Source organism: Podarcis pityusensis (assembly GCF_964106645.2).
Source record: "Podarcis pityusensis genome assembly, chromosome: 8".
In the NCBI taxonomy this organism is placed as follows: Eukaryota; Metazoa; Chordata; class Lepidosauria; order Squamata; family Lacertidae; genus Podarcis; species Podarcis pityusensis.
In genome coordinates, this window is record NC_138033.1 from 80,379,389 (window position 1) to 80,406,354 (window position 26,966).

The window sequence follows — 26,966 nt, forward strand, 5'->3', positions numbered from 1 at the left end:
GGTCCCTACTCCTGCCAACCTAGCAGTTCGAAAGCATGCAGTGCAAGTAGATAAATAGGTACCACTCTGGCGGGAAGGTAAACGGCGTTTCCGTGCACTGCTCTGGTTTGCCAGAAGCGGCTTAGTCATGCTGGCCACATGACCCGGAAGCTGTACACCGGCTCCCTCGGCCAATAAAGCAAGATGAGCGCTGCAACCCCAGAGTCGGCCACGACTGGACCTAATGGTCAGGGGTCCCTTTACCTTTATAGGCCTCATGCTGCCAGAGTTATATTTGTAATCATGAAGTTCAACAGGCAGAAGTTGCTTTGTGGGTCCCAATGGACAAAGGAGATAAAAGCAGTCTTGTTGGAGTGACTTCAATGAGTGCAGGACTGTGCAACTTTCTGAATTTCATGACATATTTGCTTAGGAAAAAGTGTCTGATGAAGAGTTCTGTGAAATCCAGAAGCCTGGGGATGTGGCCCAAATTAACGTATCACTTTGCCTAAAATAGCATTTCTCTGAAATGCTGTCAGGCTCTGGGGACTTGGCTTCCTCCCCTCGCTTTGGCTGTAGATAAGCAGGACAAAGTGAAAAGAGTCCCTTACCATTTAAGTCTTTAATGATCACAGCGAAAGAACAAAGCATTGATTCTCGGAATAAAAGGTAAAGGTAAAGGACCCCTGACAGTTAAGTTCAGTCGCGAACGACTCTGGGGTTGCGGCGCTCATCTCGCTTTACTGGCAGAGGGAGCCGGCATTTGTCCGCAGACAGTTTCCAGGTCATGTGGCCAGCATGACTAAGCTGCTTCTGGTAGCACACGGAAACGTCGTTTACCTTCCCGCAAGTGTTTTCGAACTGCTAGGTTGGCAGGAGCAGGGACCAAGCAATGGGAGCTCACCCCGTCGTGGGGATTCCAACTGCCGACCTTCCGATTGGCAAGCCCAAGAGGCTCAGTAGTTTACACCACAGCGCCACCCGTATCTCAGAATAAAGGTGTTCCCAATTAAGGATTCCACCCACTTCCCCCCCCCAGTCACTTCTGTCTTGCAACCTGATCTTGCAACCACTGTGCTTTTTGTATAGCCACCTTATCCACTCTACGTGACCTTGGACTGATATGCTGAATACCTTCCAGCAAGACAGAGTCTGTTAGCTCTCTCTCTTCCTGTTCTTCATTTTGCTGTTCACCCCCTGGTTCGTCCCAACTTTTGTCTTTAGAACTATGCCCCTCTGCAAACCACTGTTCCAAATCTATACTGCTCCACTGCTCCTGGGCAGCTTCAGGATCCTGATCATGAGCAGGGGGACATGGTTCTGGACAGCCAAGAGTTAACACTCCAGGAGCGTTCTGATTCACTGGGTGCATTGCCCACCTGACCCGGGCATTTCCCTTTGATCTGTGCTCTGTGGGAGCTGAGCTCTCTCTGGAGAGCAGTCTGTCTGAGAATGTGAGCAAGCTAGTTTCGTTTTTGTTAGAGTCAGAATGGTGCGAACATGCAGCTAGATTCTGTAGGTTTTCTTTTCTGTTTGTTATGCTTCTAAATACAAGAGTGTTAGATTAGAAGCGCTGGTGTCCGGCTGAGTTATTGAAGACACCACGTCGACACAGACAAGCCATTTTACGCTGCGTGTGAACCCTGCTAACGTCCGACAACTGAGAAGAGTGGCAGTGCGCGAGTGGAAGCGTGCGGGCAACATTGAAGTTTGTCGGCAAGTCCTAGGCTCTGTGGTTTAACCCGCGTCCCTAGGGTTGCTGTTTTTTAAGTTGAAAGCCGAGACACCCATGATTCTGTTCTAGCTGAAGCTGTTGTGTTGCAGGGATCCAGACCACAACTGTGTATTGGCCAGCCAAGCTCAGAGAGAGTGGGAAAGCCATCTTCTTCAAGTTCTCCTTCTGGGACTGTGGCGAAGCCGTCCTTAAGAAGTTTGATCACGTCTTGCCGGTGAGTGTGCTTGCAGAAGGAGGTTCAGGGCTCTTCACAGAGCCGAGCTGCCGAGCTGCATCCTGACATTCAGAGAAACATCTGCTGTTGGGATCAGGTCAGGCGCACCATTGCTAATTCCCTTCCAAGAGAGATCAGGCAGGTCCCACATCTCTATATGTTGTACAGCAGGCCCTGTTCTTTGCTGCTTTTTCAGAACGGTATGTATTTGTTTGTTTCCTTAATTCAAAAAAAATTAAATAAAATTTTCAATTTTTACAAATTGTAAGTAATATAGCTTCTCTATAAGGGAGTAAAAGAAGACTCTGAAAAGGTGGATGGGAAGTCAACGGATATGAGAGATTTGTTTTGACTGTATTTTAAAAGAATATGTAAAATTTTAATTGGGCTCCTAACATTTGCATTGCTTTTATAAAAAAAAACCGCTCATCATATTGTGATTTTAAGTTTTGCTGATCATTCTTTTAACGTACAATTTCATTAATTGCTTTTAAATTTTGCTTAACATATTGCTGGCTGTATGTTTGCTTATTTGTCCTTGTTTCCTTGTGGGAAAATGCTTCTGAAAAACAGGATATACCATTTGTTAAATAAATGATGAAACAAGGGAAGAAAAAGGTGGGCTGATTTCTGCTTCTCCTCTCCCCATGCCCCAACAGGCTTGCACAGAGAAAGTGGACGGTCTCCTGCTCCTCTTTTCGTTCACAGATCGGGCATCCTTTGACGACTTGCCAAACCAAATCTCTCGGGTGGCTGATGGGGCCAATAATGCCATCAGAATGGTGGTTGGCACCAAGTATCCTTCCAGCTATTTGGTGTGTGTGCACACTCTGCCATTAAAACTCACGACTTGTTGCAAGGTGCTTGAAGGGGAAGGCAACTCTGCACGTGCTCAGGTGCATTTTACCCTTAGGATCTCTTTCTTTAAGTGAAAAGTTTTCACAGGAGGAAGACACTGCACATGCTCAGAGGTACTCATGACTGCTTGTTTGTTTTCACCTTCTTTATCCCGCCTTTCCAAGATAAAAATCACACCAAAGGAGACTTGCAGGTAAAAATGTAGTGTAGCAGTGCTCTTTTTCTAGAAAAAGAGGTGCTGGATGTCACCATAGACACCTCCCTCGTTCTCTTATTTATTTATTTTTTTAATAAATATTTATTAAGATTTTCACAATATTACAAAATTAGAAAAGAAAAAGAAGAAAAAATACAAAATAAAAATAATTAAAAACAATTCAATCTTTCTATCATTTATCTTTCATTTACTTGTTTCCCGGACCTCCTCATACCTCCCTTTCTTGTATTCCAGTTCAATTTGTTAGTTCAGCAGTTCCTTTCCCTCCTTAATTCATCCTAATCTTTAAATCTTAAATATATTATAACATTAAATTTTTACCTGTTAAAAATCCATTTTTTCATATTCTTTTATACCATTACAGCTAGAAACCACTTAACTTCAATCCAATATCATTCTAACATTCATTGATTTTGCAGTTTTTCTGTAAATAGTCTTTAAATTTCTTCCAATCTTCTTCCACCGACTCTTCCCCCTGGTCTCGGATTCTGCCAGTCATTTCCGCCAATCTCCCTCTTTCTCTTAGAATGGCAATGGAGGTGCTGGAACTGAGTTCCCCCCAGAAAAAAAGCCCTGGGTGTAGGTTTTAAAAAAACAAAAACCATCATGTTAAAAAGCCAGCTCAGCAACTTCAGATGAAAAACATTGTCACCAGATGCTCTGTGTCATAAAAGACACCAGTCTAAAGAGCCCATTTAAAAGCAAGTAAAGAGGGTGACAGATGGAGAAAATGGATCTCTGAACAAATTTTTGTCTTTTGGAAATGGAAGGTGTCAAGAAAATAAAATAGACACATTGTTGTTTCATTTTATTTTCTGGGTCGTCTAGGGTGTGGGGGGGGGGTCCCCATCACCATGATTTTGAGCTGCTTTGATTATAGTTGTAGAAAAGTTAGGAAAGAATAAAACATTGAAAGCAAAATAATTAAATAGTAGAACGAAAGAGTGTGGATCAGGGCCAAACTTTGTGTGATGATAAATCACTGAATTAAAAGCAGGCTAAAGCTGGCCACTTTTCTGTTGAGGAAAAGGCTGCCGCAGGGGCCTGATCCAGACTTTTGTAGGAGCAAGTCCTGGACTGGGCAGTTTTTGCTTAAGAATAAAAGCGGCCAGTTTAACCACAATGTTAAAAAAGGCATGTTCCTCCCCAAAGGGAGCTCATCCCTCAGGCCGGGGTCTTCAGAGAGGAGCTGCTACACCTTTGTTGTGGTCTGTGTGGAGAGAGATTTGCCGGGCCCACATTGACCTTGATGGGTGGGGGGCTGAGTGTCTGGCGATCCACTTCCTTGACCGGCTCTCTCCAGGTTTGACCAGTTCGCCCACACCGACGTCACGGACCGGGACGTGACTGCCTTCCGCCATACTTGGGGCTTGCCGGTCTTGCGGGCCAAGAGCGTCAACGCGCCACGGTTGGCCGACGGACAGACCCTGGACGGCCGTGCTGGACTCTCGGATGTGGCCCACCTCCTGAACGGGCTGGCAGAGCATCTTTGGCGGCAGGACCAACTGGTGGCCGGCCTCATTGCTCCCTCCATGACTCCTGGGCCCCTGGAAGAGCAAAATCCCTGGTAAAAGTATCCTGGGGTGGCCCGTCTTTTTTCATAGCCTTTTCCCCCAGATGAGCCATTGGGTGGCACTCAAAACCTTTCTTCTGCCAAGCCTGGGCGTGGAGGACCGCTAGGCCGAAGCCATCGCTGCCATGGCAACCATGGTGGCAGGAACACATTATAGCCATGCTTAGGAAAGAACAGGTCTGGCTGATGGAGAAGACAGCCTCCTCAAGGCCAGGTGGCCCTCCGAGAGACTCTTCCCCCGCCACTTCCACAAAGCCCACAGCACCCTTATTGTTTGCGCAGATTTATCCGGGGTCTGTTAGCACTGAATTTCGGCTCTGGGCTTCGACTTGGTAGGAAGAAGAGTGAGGAATACTTCTGCCTTCTCCTTAGCCACGAGCAGAAGGTGTCCCAAAAGGAAATCAACTTCTCCCTGTGGTGGAGTCGGATCGTGCCCACAGGGAGTGGGGAAAGTGTACCCGGCCCCCTCCTCTGTAATTTGGTGTTGCTTTCACGCCAATAAATCTAGTAAATGGCTTTCATTTATCAGAGAGCTTGTGTGGCATGTGCTTCATTCTGCTAAAGGCTCAGTAGCAGAACGCCCCCCCCCCCAGTCCAGTTTGGGCTCCTGCCAAGGTCAGAACAGCAGCACCCCCTGCTTCTTTCCCCATGGATCTCCCCCTCACCCGGCAAATTCTGTGTAATGAGAGACTCGGCAGGTCTGGAGATGCTGTTCGGCTGGAAGACCTAAGTGCTTTGCAGTGAACGCTTCCCAAACGGCAGGCAGCAGATGGTCCAAAGTGTCTTGGGATTTGCCATACGTGCTATCTGCCAGGCTTACTTGGGGGCAGGAGGGGGACGCAGGCGCTGTCTCCACAGAACGTTTCCATGGATCCCTTCCACGGCTTTTGCGGCTGCTGGCTGCCTTCCCCTCAGCTCAGTGCAAGCTGGTCCTTTCTTTCCCTCCTGATGATAAACTTTGGTTAGAGGTTTCCTGACACAACCCCACTGGAAGGTTCTGGGTGGGCAGGAAACTGCAGGACCCCCAGGCAGAAAACGGGAATGTAGAAAAATGGTTGCGCTTTTCACATCCTTGCCCACCACTGCCTCCCTGCTGAACCTGCCAGTGTGGTGTAGTGGTTAAGAGCAGTGGACTCATAATCTGGTGAACCGGGTTCAATTCCCTGCTCCTCCACATGCAGCTGCTGGGTGACCTTGGGCTAGTCACACTTCTCTGAAGTCTCTCAGCCCCACTCACCTCACAGAGTGTTTGTTGTGGGGGAGGAAGGGAAAGGAGATTGTTAGCCGCTTTGAGACTCCTTAGGGTAGTGATAAAGCGGGATATCAAATCCAAACTCTTCTTCTTCTGATATCTGAACCTTAAAAGGCTCCTTCCTACGAGGGGAGCCTGATTCAATGGCTGCAGCCCAGGGCTGGCTTTACCTGTGCCCTCATCCCTCCTGCTGACACCGCTCTCATGGCATCGGAGAACTCGGTAGATGCTTAATCTCAGGGTGATGATTGCCGCGGGTTGGACTAGATGACCCTCGTGGTCTCTTCCAACTCTGCAATTCTGTGATGAACGTTAACCCAGTACGCAGTGTTTTAGCATTTGCCTTCACAAATCATCCTGCAAGATGGGCCAATGGGGGTGGGATTGTAACTGGCTGCCTTCCCCAAACTCTGTGCTGTGAGAAATCGTGACGTGTAAGGAAAGGGTCTCAGCCCAGGGCCTGACTGCTCCACATGTCCACTTAATCTCTGACGCCACAGGCGCTGCTTTGCTCTGTGCAGCTTAGAGAGGAGGCTATTGGGCCTGGGAGGGTTTCCTACCTCTCCAGAGAAGCGGAGGCAACTTCTCATATGTGATTACCCCAGTATCTTCTTTTTTTAAACGAGGCTTTTTCATAATACAATACATTTAAAAAATGAATCTAAATGAAAACACAAAGAGAAAAACAAAAAAACCTAACAGAAGCAAGAGCAAAGCAAGGAAAGAAGAAGAAAAAGAAGCGGGAAGATAAAAATAATAAAAGAATGAAAAAACAGCAAATTGTAGAGTTGGAAGGGACCACAAGGGTCATCTAGTTCAACCCCCTGCAATGTGGGTTTGACTCAAACCCACAACCCTCAGATTAAGAGTCTCATGGTCTATCCTAAAGTATTCACTCCATCTGCTTAGTGAGATTTCCCCAGTTTTCAGACTTAGACATTTCAAGTTCATTCATTTTTCCTTCCACACAAAAAGTCTAAAAGGGGTTCTCTAATTACTGTATTTTTCCATGTATAAGACTAGGTTTCCCCCCTAAAAAATAATATCAAAAATTAGGGGGCATCTTATACTCTGGGCCATCTCCCCCCATTTTCTTAAATTTGAGTCCCCCAAAATAGGGGGCGTCTTATACATGGGGACGTCTTATAGACGGAAAAATACGGCATTATTATCAATAAATTTCAGCAAAAGTCTCCCTCCAGACCAGCATAACAACTTTACCTCAAATGTTGAGAAGCAATGAATCCTTCATCTTTATTCACAGAGTTTCTTCACTGTAATCACATTAAAACAGTAATCTATAGTTATTCACTTATTGTATATTCATTAATTCACACCCAGTTCCATATCTTCGATTCCTGATTCTTGCTGGCCATGGTTTTCCAACCTGATTTAGAAAAATAAAATCCTCCTGTTTCCTCTTCTTCCAGGACTGTTTCCAGAAGCTTGGTAGCTTTCCCCTCGAAATTCACTCCAAATTGTATACAGAATCCTTTCTTCCTCAGTTCTGTCTCTACCACTTCAGAATATTTCTTAATTTCTCCATCCATCGTTTCATCCCACTATTCTACCATCACTATTCTACCATCCACCACATGACAGTTTCACACCTCCAGGCCCCTGTGTGAAGGTCTTCTCCATTTCATCATCTACTGCCTCATGCTTTACCATTCCAATCTCCTTTTCTGATGGTCCTCCATCAATAGTATTCTCCAAAGGTTCTGGGTCTTCTTTAACCTCATCTTTTTCTGGTTCATTTTCATTCACCACTTTATCCATCTCAGTTCTGATCTCTTTTGGTTGCTCATCCAATAATTGTTGCATGATGCCAACAACGGCATCATGGGGTGTCCAACAGTGTTTTTACCGTTACTGAGTGCTCTTGGGCTTATTAACATCTCACTTTCTTGAAGATCTTACAGTCTCTGCTTTGAGTCTGAGTTCCCTTGATTTTTATTAAACCACATTTTCCGCATTTTTTTTCTCACAGTAGCATAATTATGCTAGTTAGTTTCATTTTGCAACCAGCACTTTATCCAGAAAGACGGAGCGTTAAAAATAAAAGACAGCAAAGATTTCTAACAGTTGGAACACCTCTTAGCTGTTTAAAATATTTTGGGGGCCACAATTAAAGCATGCTTTTCATTTTGCTTTCAACCTTTTGATTTTCGTCTCTCTTCGTAAGCCAGCAGTCGGGTTGCATTCTAGATTTATATTTCAACTGGCAGACAGAAAACCTCAGTCATAATTTATAATGGTCTCACAAATAAATAAAGGGAGGTTTAGCTGACTTTATGTCCCTTGGGACTATTACGTGGTGTTTTGGGCAGAGCAGTGGAAAACAGCCTTTCAGAGCCTCGGAGCTTAATCTCGGTTCTCTCTGTTTTCCCAGGGATTATGTGATAACCGAGATTTATAGCTCGGCTATCATTAACCATCACATAATTATCTCCATAGACAGGGTGTCTGTCAACAAGAGATATGTAGTCCACCATCTTTCCTTCCTGGACGTTGCCCCATAAGAGCAGTCAATTTGTGTTTGTTCCTGACACTGAAGATCCTGACCCAGGCTCCATTTTGCCAAGGCCACCACTTCCTGAAAACATTACTGAAGAGTTCAAACAGCTCTTTTCTTGCCTGCCTGCCTGGAGCCAGAGTAAATTATTTAATGCAGCTCGGGGGAGCTGAAGGAAGGATGTTTCTGGAATTGGAGACTGCGGTGATTCTCCTAATAGCATGGGCTCCTCAAATTCATCTCACACCGGGCTGGGCTAGGCTGGAAGGAAGCTGAAGAGCTGAAGATTCTTTGCAACCTTGTAGGCAGCAGCTTCAGTTTCATCAAAGGTTTCCCTACAGTCATAGAACCGTAGAATTTAAAGGGGCCCATGGGTCATCTAGCTCAACCCCCTGCATTGCCAGGCCTGCAGGTACTTTAAAACCAGCGGGTCTTACAAAGGAAGAACATTTATAAAGTTCTTCCTGAGGACCAAAAATGATGCCCACCCCAGAAGCTCATCAATGGCAGCTCCCAGAAACCAGCCTTGGGTTCTCCATGGGCCGGTCTAGTTTGCCTCTTCCCCTGAACTCTTTGGAGGCTGAGAGTGCAACCCGGCTCCTGCTACCTGCTAAAATCACACTCCTCTTTCCTCTTTCTCCAGCGCTGTTTATCCCCAATCTCTGGCTTCCCTCCTGGAAACTGCAGTGGTAGTCAGTGCTCCCTTGCTGACAATTCCCTTCCATAACACTGTGATAGGAATTTTGAGGTCTTAGATATATGGTAATGTTCATAAGCGTACCAACCAAGCACATACATAGATCAGCACAGGAAGACCGACCTGGAACCATTTTGATTCCTAAACTGAGCAAATGTTTTCTCTGCAGGGTCAAAGTGGGAAACCTCCCATTGTCTCTTTCCTCACAAATCCTGTCTTAAGGGCACGACAAAGGACTCTATAAAGGCTCTTGTGTCCCCCATAAGGGGATAAGGGCAGATTTTTTGTTTATTACAATAGATAATTTATTACGGTCAAAGACCAGCTCATGTAACATAACACAATAAAAACAGTGTTCATAAAGATAAAATATACAACCGGAACAGATTGCAGCAATAGCTCATGAGTTAAAATTGAGATACAGTGGTGCCTCGCAAGACGAAATTAATCCGTTCCGCGAGAGTCTTCGTCTAGCGGTTTTTTCGTCTTGCGAAGCAACCCTATTAGCGGCTTAACGGATTAGCGCTATTAGCGGTTTAGCGGCTAGTAAAGGCTTAAAGGCTTAAAGGCTTAGCGGATTAGCTGCTAAAAGGCTATTAAAGGCTTAGCAGATTAGATAAAGGGGGCGAAAAGCGAAAAAAAAATCTCAAGACTTGCAAGACATTTTCGTCTTGCGAAGCAAGCCCATAGGGAAATTCGTCCTGCGAAGCAACTCAAAAACGGAAAACCCTTTCGTCTAGCGGGTTTTCCGTCTTGCGAGGCATTCGTCTTGCGGGGCACCACTGTATATACATACACCCGTACAACTGAGATTTGGGCTACCATAAAAAATTGACCCTGAGGCACCCCAAAGGGCAACTTCAGCATTTCCCTAATAAGCTATTTTATTCTAGAGGATGATCTGTGTCTACAAATCTGGGCGCAGAATCTGGCTACGAGCCAGGTAGTTCAGTGGTAGAGCAGCTGCTTGGCATGCGGAAGGCCCCAGGTTCAATCCACGATGGCAGCATTGCCTGGTACGGCTAGGAACAGACCCTCTGCCTGAAAACCCCCCTGGAGAGCCACTGCTGCCAGCCAGTGCAGACAATGGTAGGGCTGGTTGAAAGAACGTTGGCAGCCCAAGGTTAGTTAGAATTGCAAGGTGGCAGCCTCTTCTTGCAGCACTGTCCCCACACGCAAATCTACAGAGCAGGTGTGTTTTGGATAAGGAAAGGGGAGTGGGGGGGCAGGACTGGTGGATTGTGCCCCTCCTTAATTTGAGGACCCTCTTCCAGGCAGGAGGCTGTTGCAGGGATGGAGACACCATCTGCCTGCTGGAATGTCAGCCTGCCTCCGACTCTGCTTCTCTTACACAAAGAGAGGATGCTCGAATGGCAAATGAAGATGATGGACTATATGGAACATGCCAAACCGCCTGGGAGACTCCAAGACCAGAGAGAAGAGATGGTGGAAAAAGACTGGAAGAAGTTTAAGGAATATTTGAAAAAATATGTTAATGTTTAAACCTTAGAATAGCTTTGGAAGTGGATATAGGCTGTAGGGTTAGAAGTAGAAGATAGGGTATTTTAAAATAGTATTATTTGTAAGTGATAAAATGTGAAGTTATTTTAAGTGTGATTTAAAAAAAAGATGGTTAGAAATTATATGTAAACCCCTAAAGGTGAAGTAAAATGAAAATCAGATAGGTGGGACTTGGGAAAGCCCACTTAACAATGTTTAGAAAAATAAGGATATGACAAGAATTTGTTTGTATTGTTTGTCTTTTCTGTTTGTGTTTTTTATTTGTGTTATAAAATGAATAAAAAATTTTTGAAAAAGAAGAAGTAGAAGATAGTGTATTTTTAAAAAGTATTACTTGTACGTGATAAAATGTGAAGATTTTTATGGTAAAAGTAAGTGTGATTTAAAAATGGTTAAAAATTATGATACAGTGCAGAGTTTTGAGAAACTAAAAAACAAAGTGCGAGACTGGCTTCATTACTATCAGATAATGGAGGCATATAATTTGGACAAGAAATTGGCTTCCAGGTGGAAAAATCAAAATTAGAAACAGAACTGTTAGAACCCAAAACTAAGATTTTGTCAAAGATGTATAACTTGCTGTTGAAATGGAACACTCAGGATGAAACGGTGAAATCTGCTATGATTAAATGGGCACAAGATGTTGGACATAACATAATGATGGCTGACTGGGAACAGTTATGGACCACAGGTATGAAGTTTACGGCATGTAATGCCTTAAGAGAGAATATTATGAAAATGATATACAGGTGGTACATAACCCCAGTCAAGCTTGCAAAAATCTACCATGTGCCCGATAATAAATGTTGGAAATGTAAAGAAACTGAAGGTACATTCTTTCACCTTTGGTGGACGTGCCCAAGGATTAAGGCATTCTGGGAAATGATCTATAATGAAATGAAAAAGGTATTTAAATATACCTTCCTGAAGAAACCAGAGGCCTTTCTCCTGGGCATTGTCGGCCAATTGGTGCCAAAGAAGGACAGAATTTTTTTTATGTATGCTACAACAGCAGCAAGAATACTCATTGCAAAGTACTGGAAGACACAAGATCTACCCACTTTGGAAGAATGGCGGATGAAGGTGATGGACTATATGGAACTGGCAGAAATGACTGGCAGACCAGGGAGAAGAGTCGGTGGAAGAAGATTGGAAGAAATTCAAAGACTATCTACAGAAATATTGTAAAATTAATGAATGTTAGAATGATGTTGGATAGAAATTAAGTGGTTTCCAGCTGTAATGCTATAAGGGAATATGAAAAATGGGTTATTAATAGGTAAAAATCTAACGTTACTATTTTAAGACCAAAGATTAGGATAAACAAAGAGGGTAAGGATTTGCTGAACCAACAAATTGAACTGGAATACAAAAAAGGGAGGTACGAGGAGGTCCAGGAAACAAGCTTAGGAAAAATAAGTAATGGAAAAACTGAGTGGTTTTTAATTATTTTTATTTTGTATTTTCTTTTTCTTTTTCATTTTTATATTGTAATATTCTGAAAATCTCAATAAATATCTTTAAAAAAAAATTATGATACAGTGGTACCTCGGGTTAATAATAATAATAATAATAACAATAATAATAATAATAATTTATTATTTATACCTCGCCCACCTGGCTGCCCCCCCCCCCCAGCCACTCTGGGTGGCTTCCAAAAAAATTTAAAATACTGTAATACATCAAACATTAAAAGCTTCCCCAAACAGGGCTGCCTTCAGATGTCTTCTAAAAGTCTGGTAGTTGTTTATCTCTTTGACATCTGATGGGAGGGCGTTCGACAGGGCGGGCGCCACTACCGAGAAGGCCCTCTGCCTGGTTCCCTGTAACCTCACTTATCACAGTGAGGGAACCGCCAGAAGGCCCTCGCCGCTGGACCTCAGTGTCTGGGTAGAACAATGGGGGTGGAGACACTCCTTCAGATATACTGGACCGAGGGCTTAAGTATTTAATTCGTTCTGGAGGTCTGTTCTTAACCTGAAACTGTTCTTAACCTGAAGCACCACTTTAGCTAATGGGGCCTCCCGCTGCTGCTGTGCCGCCGGAGCACGATTTCTGTTCTCATCCTGAAGCAAAGTTCTTAACCTGAAGCACTATTTCTGGGTTAGCGGAGTCTGTAACCTGAAGCGTATGTAACCTGAGGTACCACTGTATATGAAACTGCTAAAGATGAGGTAAAATGAAAATCAGATGGGGGGGACTTGGGGAAGCTCACCTAGCAATGTTTAGAAAAAATAAGGATAAGACCAGAATTTGTTTGTATTGTTTATTTGTGTTATAAAATGAATATTTTATTTTTTTGGAAAAAAACACACACAAAAACAAACAAAGAGAGGATGCTCTGATTTCTCCCTGACCACCCACCTCTTTCCCCCTCCTCCCACCTTTGCACAATCCCTCTTTTCCACCCACCCACCCCTCCGTGTCCCCGCCCCCAGGCTGACAGGCAGCAAGAGATGGTGCCGGGAAGCCTCCTCTGCTTCTGCTGCTTCTCCTCCTCCATCTCATAGCCGCTCAGCAACAGCAGAGCAGGGGCCTGCCAGTGCGTGGGGCTGGGGGGGGGGGTAGCGGGCTGGCGTGGCTCCCAGTGCCCCTCCTTTCCCAAGCCATAAGCACTGCCTCTCCTCCTCCTGCTGCTGCTGCTGCTCTGACATCACTGCTCCATCTCCTTTGCAGGACCAGAAGATGCTTCACAGCCCAGCAGGAGGATGGAGGTCCCCAGGCCACGGATGAGGAGCTAGGGGAGCGCAGGGAGACTCTCTGGCTTTGGAGGGGCCCCCACCCACCCAAATGAGCTTCTCTCCTGCATCCCACCTCCCTCTGGAAGGACTGAAGCAGTGATGGAAGCTGCAGCCTGAGTCTCCTTCCCCGACAACGCCCCCCCACCAAGCCCACCATGATCCGCAAGAAGGTCTCTGGGTCGGATGCCCAGGACACCGGCCTGCTCATCGGCCTGGGGAAAAGCCCGTCGGGCCTCTACGAGGATTCCAGTATTCTCCCCAACGGGGGTGCTGGAAGGGACACCTTCGTAAGTACACAGGGAAGGCAGGGCAAGCAATCCCAGTAGGGGGTTCTTTCCAGAACCAGGGGGTGCTGGGATCAACGCCTTTCGTGCCTCCCGCATGGGGAGGTTTTTCCTTGGGCCCCTGAGGGTGTTTGGAGCCTAGTTGCGATTGCTGAGTGGCAAGGGGGAGGCACTCTGTGTGTGCTCAGGGACTACACTCCCCCGCCAGCTTTATTTAGAACCAAGTCCTGGGAGTGTCTCAAGAAAGAAAGAAAAGAAGGAAAGGGCTTCAGATCTGCAGGTGTAAGACCCCCGTACCCCTAACAGCCTCACTTTGTGGGGTCTCTCCTTCAAATCCAGCCCTGGGAGGAGGGAGGAGGCACAATTCTGTTGTCAGACCATAACCCACAAAGAAAAGCAACAGAACTTTTGTCCCCTTTTAAAAATGCAATTGTGGGGTTCAGCTGCCCACTGCTACTGTACAGAAATAGTGTGGGGGTGGAGCCAGTGGGCAAAGCCTTTCTGTGCCCCTTGGGTCTTTTTACTGCAAACTGTGAGCCCCCCAAAGTTGCATGAAGGCTGAGCTGCTAATTGAGAATTGGCAGGTGGGAGGACCCCAATTCTGGGCCAGGCCAGGCCAGGCCAGGCCAGGCCAGGCCAGTTAATCCCAGATTTAAAAAACCAAAACAATAAGAGCAGGTCCTATTAACGGGAAGGAGGGAGGGCTCTTGGTGGTCCCCCATCTAGGACAGGCTGGCCCACTTTGCAAGGCTGCAGCCTCAGGCCCCCACCAGGCTCTACAGGGGCTTCCACCTTCCATCCCAGATGCAGAATAGTCCCCCAAATGTGGCCCCATCCTGATTTTGTTTTCAGGATGTGGACGACGACGACGACCCCATCTACATTTATGGCAATGAAACTTATGGCTACCCCAGCAGTGCCAGCGGGAATTACTTCCGAGATGGGAAGACGAAGATAGGCAAGTATAACCCCTTCTTCCTCGCCCCAGTGTTTTGCCCAAGTTGCAGTTTTGCAACCGCAGAGCAAAGGGGGCTTCGGCTTCTGCGAACTCCGAGCAGCAGGCAGCGCGAAAATGAACCCACGTTGCTCTGGCCACATGCCTTGTGGGGGGTGGGCTGCACTTCGGTTGTGGAACAGGGCACCCTCAGGGCGCCCGCAATTCCCTTGCCAACTCCTTCTCTGCCTGCAGATTTTGTCCTGGTCTGGGAGGAGAAGCTGCGTCCCTCGAAGAAGAGGCGCAACAAACACCCCCACCCGGAAGGCGAGAGGGCAGCAGGCCAGGGAGCCGGGTGGGAGGCGGCCCGCGGGCGTCACGAGAGGTGGAGGCAGAAGTACCTCAAGAACCTACGCACCACCGGCCTCTTGATGGAGAAGGTGAGGGGGCTTTGGGCAAAGTTGTACCAAGGCTCCCTTGTGCCCTAGGCAAGCAGCTACACTGGCACCTCTGAAGCCAAGATAGGCCATGAAGCAGAAACTCAAAAAGTTCGCTTTCTGTCTGCCAGCCTTCCTGCCTTCTTTTCCCCTGCTGGGTGCTCCACTCATTTAATTTAATTTAATTTCACTTTTCCATATTACCATACGCAATGCAGTTCACAGCAACAAAATATACAACAAAGAACCCACACCTTAGAGCAGGCATAGGGAAACTCGGCCCTCCAGATGTTTTGGGACTACAATTCCCATCACCCCTAGCTAACAGGACCAGTGGTCAGGGATGATGGGAATTCTAGTCCCAAAACATATGGAGAGCCGAGTTTGCCTATGCCTGCCTTAGGATAATGTGATCAAATACAGAAAGTCATAATAAAATACAACTTTAAAATGGGACGGCTTATATTGGACTTATATCCAATAAAGTACAGTCATGCCTCATGTTACTTCCGCTTCATGTTACGTTCTTTCAGGTTACGTCCCGCGGCGACCTGGAAGGGTTACTTCCGGGTTTCGCCACTCGTGCACGTGCAGAAATGCAAAATGACGTCACACACATGCGCAGACGTGGTGAATCGCAACCCGCGCATGTGCAGACGCGCTGCTGCGGGTTGCATTCTTTTCATGTTGCGAACGGGCCTCCGGAACGGATCCTGTTCGCAACCAGAGGTACCACTGTACAGTCAAACCTTGGTTGTCCAACATAATCCGTTCCGGAAGTCCATTCAGCTTCTGAAAAGTTCAGCAACTGAGGCGCGGCTTCCGATTGGTTGCAAGAGCTTCCTGCACACAAGCGGAAGCTGCCATGGCCGTTTAGCTTCTGAAAAACGTTCAAAAATGGAGCCGCTCAGGAGCCGAGGTTTGACTGTAGTATCCATTAATCTTAGGGAACATAATAGTACACAACTAACTCTCAAAACATCGGCAAATAATAATTAAACAGAAATTCACTCTTAGCATATACAATAAATTATTACTAAACTGTGCTCCTTAAAAACAAAAAGATAGATGCAAGTCACAAGGCATAAAATACCACAATACGTACAAAACCATGTAAAAGGATCAAGTGGAGAAACAAAGCCTCCCCAACTGGGGAGGGGGCCTGGGCTTCAGGTTCGTGTTTTCTTGGGGGCCACAGTCTTTGTGTTGCACTCCATGTAGAAGAGAGCTTGGCTGAGGCTTCCAGGAAGCCCCCACCCTCTTCTCAGCAACCTGTCTCCTTCTCAGGAGGAGACTCTGAGCGACCGCAAGGGAATTCACTACATGAAGCTGAGCGCGCCCTGGGAAGTGCTGGTTTACTACGCGGAGGAGCTGTGCATGCGGGCCCCTCTCCAGGTGAGTGCCGGCGCATGCAGGTGGGGTGGGGGACCCATTTGGCTTCCTCGCGGGCTGCCTCCTTGCCAGCGGTCTACCTCCTAGCCCCTCCGTCTCCTCTCGTGCCCCCATCACAGGCCCACCCCAACCCGGACCGCAACAGCTCTGACGACCTGCTTCAGAAACTGCACCTGCCGAACATCATGGCCCAGCAGGTGCCCAAGAAGCCCGTCGACTACTACACCTGTGCCTTCCGAAAGTCCAAGCTGGACAAGTGAGTGAGGGCAGGTGTGGGGAACCACCAAAGGGGGGGGACCTCTAAGGGGTGAACCCCAGGTGGCCCTCAGGCCTTTCTGTGTGGCCCATAGCTGTCAACGTACAGATTTGAAGATAAGGGACCAGCAGCCTCAAAAATAAGGGATCAGCAGCCAAAATAAGAGATTTTGTGGACACAAATACAGTGGTGCCTCGCAAGACGAAATTAATTCGTTCTGCGAGTTTTGTCGTCTTGTGATTTTTTCGTCTTGCGAAGCACGGTGTCGGGAAAGTTTTGGAAAAGCTTCAAAAATCACCAAAGTCTTTAAAAACCTCAAAAAAGGCTACCACACCGTGTTTTATGAGTTGCTCCTCGAATGCAAGTTGCAACTGTATTAACGGTGTTAAGAAAAAGTTTTTTGTCTTGCGAGGCATTTGTCTTGCGAGGTACCACTGTATGTTCAACTTATGAGCCCCTCTGAGCCAAAGGCAGAAAACCCAGCCAGCAGCCAAACGAAGCCTCAAGCGGTGGTTCCCACAGCGCAGCAACCCGACAAAGGGGATGCAGCAAGGAAAACCACCGTCACCTCTCCGCTGGGAAGCGCTGAGCAAGGGCCGAGTCCCCAGGCAATGCGGCCGATTTGATCGGCACAAGGCATGCAAGCTCCACCCCCCAGTCGTTCTTAGACTCCTTATTGGGTGAGCAACGCAGCCAAGCAACACAGTTGGAGCCTCCCTCCTCCCTGGCCGGCAGGGAAGGAGGGAGAGGAGCAGCTTCCTTTGAAACCCGGGAAATTTAAGGGACATCATCAATAAGGTACAGCAGCGGGACATGGCGCTGGGATAAGGGACTTTCCCGCCAAATAAGGGACAGTTGACAGCTATGGTGTGGCCCCCAGGACACTTCTCTTTTTTTTTATTTTAATGATATTTATTAAAGTTTCACAAAAATACAGAAAACAAAGAAAAAAGTATAAATTACAGCAAAAAAGTAAAAAGTAAGAAAAAACATACAAAATAAAACAGTTAAAAACACAATAATGTTCCATAACCTATCTTCCTTACTCTTATTTCCCCAGACCTCCTCATACCTCCCTTCTTTGTATTCCAATTCAGTTTGTTGGTTCAGCAAATCCTTACCATTAATCTTTTACCCAATTGTTAACCTTTTTTTTCCATGTCTCTTAAAGCATTACAGCTAAAAACCTCTTAGTTTCTATCCAACATCCTTCTAAAGTTCCTTAATTTTACAATATTTCTGTAAATAGTCCTTAAATTTTTTCCAGTCTTCTTTCACCGACTCTTCTCCCTGGTCTCGGATTCTGCCAGTCATTTCCGCCAATTCCATGTAGTCAATCACCTTCATCTGCCATTCTTCCAAAGTGGGTAGATCTTGTGTCTTCCAATACTTTGCGATAAGTATTCTTGCTGCTGTTGTAGCATACATGAAAAAGGTTCTGTCCTTCTTTGGCACCAGTTGGCCGACAATGCCCAAGAGAAAGGCCTCTGGTTTCTTCAGAAAGGTATATTTAAATACCTTTTTCAGTTCATTATATATCATTTCCCAGAAAGCCTTAATCTTTGGGCACGTCCACCAAAGGTGAACCCCCCAGGACACTTCTCAGACCACACCCACCTTCTCGGTTTCCAAAGGAAGCCTTTCAGCAGTTGTGCCGTGTTTGGGCCTGGCTGGGAAGTTTCTGAGGATGCTTGCAAGGTCTTTTGTCCAACTGGAGAAGGGCTGCGGTGCTGGGGGGGAGGGAAGACCTGTGGCTTTTGTGTGGCTGGAAGATACCAAGAGAAGAGTCACTTCCAGTGCCCCACCCAATTTTTGCCTCTGGCCCTGCCCACACAGCCCTCAAGGACCACCTCTTTCCATATGAACCTACCCAGACCCTGCAGTCATCATCCGAGGCCCTTCTTCGTCTGTAGTGTACCAGCATGAGAACGGGGCCTTTTCGGCGGTGGCTCCCCATTTGTGGAATGCTCTCCCCAGGGAGGCTCCCCTGGCGCCTTCATTATACACCTTTAGGCGCCAGGCGAAATCGTTCCTCTTTAACCAGGTCTTTGGCTGACTGACATCCATGCCCTTTTAAAGCGTGGGTGGGTGGGTGCATTTCTTGTTTTCATTGTGCATTTTGTGCTTTTATATTGTGATTTTACATTGTAACTGCCCTGAGACTTGCGGGTATAGGGCAGTATACAAATATAATAATAATAATAATAATAATAATAATAATAATAATAATAATAATAGCAGCCTAGTGGGGGGTCTTGACAGGCCAGATAGAGAAGCCTGAGGGTCGTAGTTGTGCCTACAATTACCCTGATCCGTTCCCAAAACTGCTTTGGCCAGAAGCGACACAAAAGCTGCCCAGGTTGAGGCCTTGGGGAAGATGCCCAGTGCTTCCACCCCAGCCTGTGTCCAGCTCTCCTTCTCTCCCTCTCTCTCTCTCCCCTCACCTGTTTCAGGTTCCTGGGCAGCGAGCAGCACGATTCATACTTCACCAACACGCAGAGGCATCGCATTGTGAGCCCTTGGGGTGGGGAATGGGGCATGCCTGGTGGGTTTGGGGCAGCCTGGCAGCAAGGAGGAAGAGGAGAGGGAGGAGACAACTTTGACCACCTCTCTTGTCAATGCCCTTTCCTTTTCCTCCCACCTGGCTGAATCCCCCCTGAGCGCCACCCCTCTCTCTCCCAGGTGTATGAGATCTTAGCCCGGACCATCTATGGGAAGAGGAAGCATGCAGAGATGGGCATCGACCGGCTGCTGAACGAAGGGGTCTACTCCGCAGCCTTCCCACTGCATGAGGTGAGAGAGACGCTGGGGGGGGGGGTTGGGATAATAATAATAATAATAATAATAATAATAATAATAATTTATATCCCGCCCTCCCCAGCCGGAGCTGGCCTCAGAGCGGCTAACAACAGTAAAATAATACATCATTCTAAAATCAGTTTAAATCAAATTAATGGCAACCATTGGGCTAGAGTTCTGTGAGGATCCAGTTTAGGGATCCCCTAATGCATGTCCGAGACCAGAGAGAAGAGTCAGTGAAAGAAGACTGGAAGAAATTTAAAGACTATTTACAGAAATATTGTAAAATTAAGGAATCTTAGAAGGATGTTGGATAGAAACTAAGAGGTTTTTAGCTGTAATGCTTTAAGAGATATGAAAAAAGGTTTGCAACTGGGTAATTTTAATGGTAAGGATTTGCTGAACTAACAAATTGAACTGGAATACAAAAAAGGGAGGTATGAGGAGGTCCGGGGAAATAAGTATAGGGAAGATAGGTTATGGAAAATTAATGTTTTTTTTTAACTGTTTTATTTGGTATGTTTCTTTTTATTTTTTACTTTTTTGGTTATATTTTAAAAAACTTTATTCTTTTTCTTTCTGTATTCTGTATTTTTTGTATTTTTTGAAGCTTTAATAAATATCATTTTTTAAAAAAAAGGGATCCCCTAATGCATGAAAGGGGGCTGAGACTCCCTGCTCCTTGACTCCAGGTCTATGCGGGTGCTGGTTGCAGTTCCTTAGTGCTGGGTTGGGTGTGGTTTGGCAGAGGAACAGCTGCTCGGCACGCAGAAGGTCCCAAGTTCACCCCCTGGTGTCTCCAGCAAGGAATGGGAGAGACCCCATCTCTGGGACCCTGCAGAGCTGCTGCGGCTGCCGGTCAGTGTGGGCAGCACTACGCTGTATGGATGCACTGATCTGCTCTTGGTGTATGTTCCCAGGGGGGAGGGCACTTTGTTTTTTGTTTTTTAAATAATTTTTATTAAATTTGATATTACCAAATTAAACGCATCAAACCAATTAATCCAAATTATAACAATACATATCATGTAATCCAATTGTTATCCAAATTATAAATTATTTTTGTGGGGGGTACCCATTCTTCTCGATCGGCAGGAGTCCAATCCTCAACTGTTTTCTGCTGCTTTCATATTAAGAATGATATTTCCAGTCCCCGCTTCTCAATCCTTGTTGTTACACATTTTCCTTTTCCTTCACCTCCAAATTGCTCCGCAAGTGGGTTGAAAAAAACAGTCTTATTTGTAGTTCTGTGTGGGCTTTGTACTGCTCTCTCGTAAATCCCAATAGATCAGGCATTTCCGCTTGAGCAAGCAATCGCCATCTTGTCATTCCGATGAAATACAGTCTCAAAGCTCGCTCTTTAGCTTTCCCGACCTGTTGCATCGTAAATTAGTCTTTTTCCAGGAGGGCTGCCCCTTCCAGTTCGCAATCTCATCGAAAGTAATAAATCTTCGGCTCGCCCTCCCTCAAGACCAAACCTCCTGCAACACAGGTCTCGTATCCAATCTCCATTCTAACTGCGTCACAAAGAGAGCCCTTCTTCATCCAAATCCTTTACAGAGTAAAACCTTTAAAATTACTATAATTCCCACACAGTTCATTTTTAGTCCCATTTGCCAATTAGTTGCTGTGGCGGATCTTCTGGGGGGGGGTTATTAGTTAATCACATAAAGCAAAAAAAGAGAGAAAAAGTCATCCCCCCCCATTCAGTTCCGGGGGGAGGGGCACTTTGCATGTGCCCCAAGGCACCTTTTTCCTCTGCTTATGGTCATGGCTGTTTCACTTGTGCTGTTTCACTTGGGCAGAGCTCATCCAAGGTGGAAGTATCGTTAGAATAAAATTAAAAACTCAAAACGAAGAAGCAGCCAGTCTGAAATGTGGTTCCCCAGTCACCTTAGCCCTCCCAGGCCCGGGGCAAGGGTACCTGGCCACTGCATGGACTCAGTGGCGTAGCGTGGGGGGTGCAGGGGGGGCGGCCGCACGGGCGCAACATCGGGGGGGTGCGCTCGCACTCGCAGCTCTCTGCCCCTACCTGGCTCACTCACTCTCACTGCAGTGCTGGCTGTGCGAATCCGATCCGAGCCGCTGGGTCGCCGCCCACTATGGAGGGGGTGGGTGCCAGGCGTGCGGTGCGGAGAGAGAGCGAGGGACTATCTGGGGGAGGGACAGTGCAGCGACCGCCCAGCACGGCGCTGAGCGCGGGAGAGAACCACACCAGACCAGACCAGGCAGCAGCAAGAAGAAGCTGGCAGCGGCGGCAGGTTAGGGGTTAGGGGGCGCAAATTACTTGCCTTGCCCCGGGTTAGGGGGCGCAAATTACTTGCCTTGCCCCGGGTTAGGGGGCGCAAATTACTTGCCTTGCCCCGGGTGCTGACAACCCACGCTACGCCACTGCATGGACTTCCTTGCCTCTCACACAAATGATAAATCCCGACGTGGAAAATATTGTATGTAGATTATGTCTGATTAAAAAATCAAGTTATATCTAACATAAAAGGCAAGCAGTGAGTGCAAAGAACAGCGCATAATATTTCGCAGGATGTTACTGGTTGTTAGGCTGTGTTCTTCTTTTTCTTGGTAACTGTCTTTTCATCTTTCCATTTTCCCAACTGAAATTAAAATCCTGCTATTTTTCGTGAGGCTGTACACCTTGGCCTCTACACCTCTGTCCCTTGGGAGTCTGGGAGCCTCCCCAAGGATGTCTGTGCTACCTTCTGACATCATTTCCTGTGGGTGATGATGTGACTTCCTGTGGGTGATGATGTCACACATCCACTTAACCTCTTCCCTTCTGGCTCCTCCTCCCACAGGGCCCCTTCGAGCTGCCTGAGTACGAGGTCCTGGGCGAAGAGCTGAACCCCCGGCAGATCCTGTACCGCTTCTGGGCCCAGTGGCGCTGCTGGTACAAATACCAGCCTTTGGACCACATCCGGGAATACTTTGGGGAGAAGGTGGCCATTTATTTCGCCTGGCTGGGTGAGGCGCCCTCTTTTGTCTCCTCCTTGGCTGTGGCAAGACGCTGCTCAGAAGTCCGGAAAAGGGAAACAAGGAAGGTGCAGAGGCAGGCGGGGGCCAAAAACCACTCTGCGGTTGCTCAGAGGCCATGTGCACACCAAGCCTTTGAAGCACACCCCCAAAGAATCCTGGGAATTGTAGTTTGTTCAGGCTGCTGGGAAATAAACTACGGTTCCCAGGAACCTTGAGGGGTGGGGTAGCTGTATGCTTCGAAGTGTGTCAGTGTGAGCTGCCAGAGGTCTCCCTCTTCTTTACATTCCCGTATACCGTATTTTTCGCTCTATAAGACACACTTTTCCCCTCCTAAAAAGTAAGGGGAAATGTGTGTGCGTCTTATGGAGTGAATGCAGGCTGCGCAGCTATCCCTGAAGCCAGGAGAGCGAGAGGGATTGGTGCGCACCGATCCCTCTCGCTCTCCTGGCTTCAGGGATAGCCACACAAAGCCTCCGGAGCGCAGCAGGAGGAACACTCCCACTGCCCTGAAGAGGCTTGGCACAGCTATCCCAGAAGCCAGAACAGCAAGGGGGACCGCTGATTTCGCTGCGCAGCGATCCCTCTTGCTGTTCTGACTGCTTCGCTGGAGAGGCACTGCGCAGAGAGGGAAAGCTGCGCAGCGCCCCTTCAGCAAAGCGGGAGGAGAAATGGAGCCCCTTCCGTTTCTCCTCCCGCTTTGCTGGAGAGGCGTTGCGCAGAGAGGAAGAGAATATTTTTTTTCTTGTTCTCCTCCTCTAAAACTAGGTGCGTCTTATGGTCGGGTGCGTCTTATAGAGTGAAAAATGCGGTGGCTTATTTCACTTCTGTTATTGTGTGTGCTCCCGTTTGAGCCTTGCACTCTCTACGTGCTCAGAGATAACTTTTGAAGCGGCTTTGGGTCTCACACGGTGCTGAGTTCAGCCCCTGGTCTGCATCTGGGTCCTGAGCAGGGAGACTGGGATGGGGTGGGGAAATCTGGGCTTGAGGAAGGCAGAGCCCAGCCCATAAGCTCCGGCCTGGAAGGGGCTCAGGGTGGGGGGCGGCAGGGCAATGTTGGGTGCCCTCTGCTCACGGTCTCCGCCTCACCTGTCTCCCCTGCAGGCTTCTACACGGCTTGGCTCCTCCCAGCGGCCGCTGTCGGCACTTTGGTCTTCCTTGCCGGCCTCTTCACCATGGGGACAAACACACCAGCGTGAGTGGGGCAGGGGTTGTGGGGAGGAGGAGGGCAGTCAGCTTGTGGGAGAGCCTGCATGTCTCAGGGCATGACCCCCGCCCCCCAAGCATCCCTTTCCAAACCCTCATCCTGCATCTTGGGCCCCATGGGGTGGGAAGCTCCATCTCTTTTATGGCTGTGCATCAGGCAGAAGTTCAACTGGTGAAGCATTTCCTAGGCTGCATCTGCATGGGCAGGAGGGGACAGGCCACACATTGGGCCTTCAGTGCTGCCTTGGTGGGTGGGTGTCCCAGAAGCATAGCTGTCAACTTACAGATTTGAAAATAAGGGACCAGCAGCCAAAATAAGGGATTTTAGTCAACCAGTTAAAAGGGACCAGGTAATTTTGGAGAGCAGCGCCGGTTTTTAGCCCTTCGTTTCCAGAGGTTGCTGCTCAAGACACCAGCCGATGAAACACTGCAATTAAATAACTACAAGCAGCAAGCACTTTTCGCGCAAAACGAAGTCCAAGCTACGAAGATGCTGCTGCAGTTCTGTATCTTTTCTCTCGTGCTCCATCTGCAGCTCTCAATTCCATCAGGTGGGGCGGGAGGAGGGGGGGAAATAGCGCCCGAAGCAAACCCTCAGATCAGACCATCTATGCTAGTCTACCACTACAAATCTATGGGAGAAGCGCTTGCGATCCTTCCCTTGTAGCCCTTGGAACACCTGCCCGCGCCTCCTCCTCCTCTCTCTGAACTGCTTTCTCTATGGTTGCCCTCGCTCTCCTCTCAAGGCTCCTCAGCAATTCATAGGCTGTGCCAGGCTGCCCATCTCATCCGGGTCCTTCGGCCGCACAACCGCAGTACGGCCTAGCAGGAGCAGGAGCGGCGGTGACAGGCAGAGGGGAGGCCCCAGGCAGAGATGCTCAGTTCGGCGGCCGCGAGGAGGATGGCGGCAGAAGGGCCCGAGGCTCCCGCCAGTCTCGGTGGGGAGGGGCTCTCGGGGGCCATGGCTGGTGAGAGGAGGCCGTAGGGGGGCGGGCCGGGCAGCCAAGCAACACAGTTGGAGCCTCCCTCCTCCCTGGCCGGCAGGGAGGGAGGGAGAGGAGCTGCATCCTTTGAAACCTGGGGAATTAAAGGGACATCCATCAATAAGGGACAGCAGCGGGACATGGCACTGGGATAATGGACTGTCCCTCCAAATAAGGGACACTTGACAGCTATGCCCAGAAGCACCTGGCTGTTGGAAACAGACCACCTTGGAAAAACAGCTGAAAGGAGTGTCCGAGTCCTGAGATTTCTGAAGGCTGAGGAACAAGGAGTAAGAGAGAAATAACCTCCTCGGTGCACCTAGTTGGTCACCGAAGAAAACACAATGCAGAGCTCTCTTTTTTTCAAAATAATTATATCAAGAGGAATAAACGCAGGTTCCTTTATCCTCTGTCCATCACGCTCCGTCACGCAGAGCACGATGGGCTGCCTCGCCCTGATCCTGCCGTTTCAGCTGCAAATGCCCGGTGCTGGAGTTATGCAGCAGTGGAGAGGACTTGGCGCCCTGCTTCTGGGTTTCTGGCTGCCCCCCTGTCGGAAGCAGGATACTGGGTTGGGTTAGATCAGGGAGTGGATTCTTCCTTGTCTGCCTTTTCTCATTCCTGCCCTCTTGCCCAGGATCCTGGTCCTCTCTAGCCTCAGAGAGGTGATTGTGCCAACTCTGGGCAAAGGAAAGGGCATCTCCAGATGCCTAGAGGTGCTCTCTTTCGATTGCTTCATGCACAAAGAAGTTATTTCCAGTTATTTTAAGAAAAACACCACTTCCTGAGTCAGATTTAAGCTGAAGGGGACCCAGCTGGCATTGAGTGTAGTGATCAGGTGGGATTGCTATGAGGAATTATAAAAAATACGGAGGAAGCCATTTGTGTCAGCAATGAAAGCATTGCGTTGACTAGGTTTGAGCCATTATGATATGATTTCTGATCAATCCACACCTCTGCATCCTTGTTCCATTTCTCTGCCTGACAGGCACGTATAAGCATTCTAAACACAGGCCAGTTGCTTCATCAGGCATCCTGGGTCATAAAGATAGTAGGTAACTTTGATGTACTGTAGATTTGTTAATCATTAGATAGATCTTAAGGGCTAGGAAGAGAGTGCACAAGGAGATGGCAAATACTTTCGTCCTTCCTCTCCTGTTTACGACCTCCGGGGTTTGCTGAATGCATTCCTCCTTTTAGTCCTATTTTATTTACTCTGAACTACGTATGCATGCTCAAATTAGCTCTTTGTAGTTTTAACTTTGTCCCCACGTGGGGATTTTTGAAATGCTCAGAGGAAATCTGATTGGTTCTTATGAACACTGTGTAAAAAGTTATTTTGTGAATAAAACGACCTGGGCCAAGGGGTGGACAGGATTATTATTAGTATTTGCACTGCCTCCCAGAGTCTTGCTGGTCAAGCCTCGTGTGTATTTTATTAATCAGAGTCCAATCCTTCCTTGCTTTGGGAACGCTACAGTTGAGCATCATGCAACACACCTTGGGTGAGCCCCCGCCCGCCCCCTCAACCCTGAGTGACATCCTCCACTGACCCTCACCCTCTGCTCTTCCCCAGGCAAGAGATCTGCAGCAGTGGGGGCCAGTTCCTCATGTGCCCCCTGTGTGACACCTGCGGCAACTGGAACCTCTCTGAGATCTGCCCCATGGCAAAGGTGAGGGGACTTCCTGGCTGCTGGGCCTTCAGGGGATTGTTCTTGGAGGGGGGAAGAATGGGAGGTAGGGCATGTGGTGACGTCACAGTGAGCCAAGGAGCTCTCTCTGTGGGGTGTGGGAATGCAACGGATTGCCTGCTCCCAAAGTGGAGATCCCAAAGTGTCTCTTTAAAAGATTAAAAATTAAAAAATTAAAAAAATAAAATAAAACTGGTTTTTCAAATTACAGTTTTACAATCACATATCCAACATACAACATAAAAACAAGATTCCAAAGAATCTTCGGGACTTCCCTCCTCCCCTTTGTGGGTCCTATTGTTAGTCATTTCCTCCTGCATCGTTTATGATAATCCAAATCTTTTACATCTCCGTTATGTTCAAAATTCACCATTAAACTACAAGTGTTGTTCCAATTCCACTAACGTTTTTAGCAATTTACAATTAATTATAATTCTCCCCCATTCTTTATTAAAATTTTGGTCTTCCTGATTTCTGATTCTTCCCATCATTTTTGCCATTTCGGCATAGTCTATCAACTTGATCTGCCATTCTGGTCGGGACTTTGTCTTCTTTCCATCTCTGAGCCAATAACATCTGAGCAGTCGTGGTCGCATACATAAATAGTCTTTTCTGCTGCATTGGGATTTCGGCACCTAAAATTCCTAAAAGAAAGGCTTCAGGGTTGTTGTTGTTTTGGGAAAGGGTATTTTAAATT

At 47.5% G+C, this 26,966-nt stretch overlaps 2 protein-coding genes and 1 long non-coding RNA gene across 4 annotated transcripts in view; 2 read left to right on the forward strand and 1 right to left on the reverse strand.

Annotated features, from left to right (window-relative positions):
• CPLANE2 (ciliogenesis and planar polarity effector complex subunit 2) overlaps window positions 1–5,106 on the forward strand; it is a 5,829-nt gene extending 723 nt beyond the window's left edge. Inside the window, exons 2-5 of the mRNA XM_081018545.1 lie at window positions 615–648; window positions 1,790–1,928; window positions 2,588–2,724; window positions 4,307–5,106. Coding sequence (XP_080874671.1) covers window positions 615–648; window positions 1,790–1,928; window positions 2,588–2,724; window positions 4,307–4,574 — 578 coding nt within the window. The 3' untranslated portion in view covers window positions 4,575–5,106. The remainder of the gene's footprint in view (window positions 1–614; window positions 649–1,789; window positions 1,929–2,587; window positions 2,725–4,306) is intronic.
• A 1,819-nt stretch (window positions 5,107–6,925) lies between these two features.
• Window positions 6,926–10,654, reverse strand: LOC308483597. Its single transcript, XR_013989718.1, has 2 exons — window positions 9,837–10,654; window positions 6,926–9,470 (listed from the first exon to the last, which is right to left on the reverse strand). It is a non-coding gene; the product is annotated as an uncharacterized lncRNA (long non-coding RNA).
• A 2,469-nt stretch (window positions 10,655–13,123) lies between these two features.
• The window catches only part of LOC308483428 (anoctamin-7-like), a 31,196-nt gene continuing 17,353 nt past the window's right edge, over window positions 13,124–26,966 (forward strand). For both annotated transcript variants that reach the window (XM_081017335.1, XM_081017336.1), the window contains exons 1-10: window positions 13,124–13,589; window positions 14,439–14,544; window positions 14,776–14,960; window positions 16,245–16,352; window positions 16,469–16,605; window positions 19,059–19,116; window positions 19,288–19,398; window positions 22,215–22,380; window positions 23,494–23,584; window positions 26,155–26,251. In XM_081017335.1, coding sequence (XP_080873461.1) covers window positions 13,458–13,589; window positions 14,439–14,544; window positions 14,776–14,960; window positions 16,245–16,352; window positions 16,469–16,605; window positions 19,059–19,116; window positions 19,288–19,398; window positions 22,215–22,380; window positions 23,494–23,584; window positions 26,155–26,251 — 1,191 coding nt within the window. In that variant the 5' untranslated portion in view covers window positions 13,124–13,457. The remainder of the gene's footprint in view (window positions 13,590–14,438; window positions 14,545–14,775; window positions 14,961–16,244; window positions 16,353–16,468; window positions 16,606–19,058; window positions 19,117–19,287; window positions 19,399–22,214; window positions 22,381–23,493; window positions 23,585–26,154; window positions 26,252–26,966) is intronic.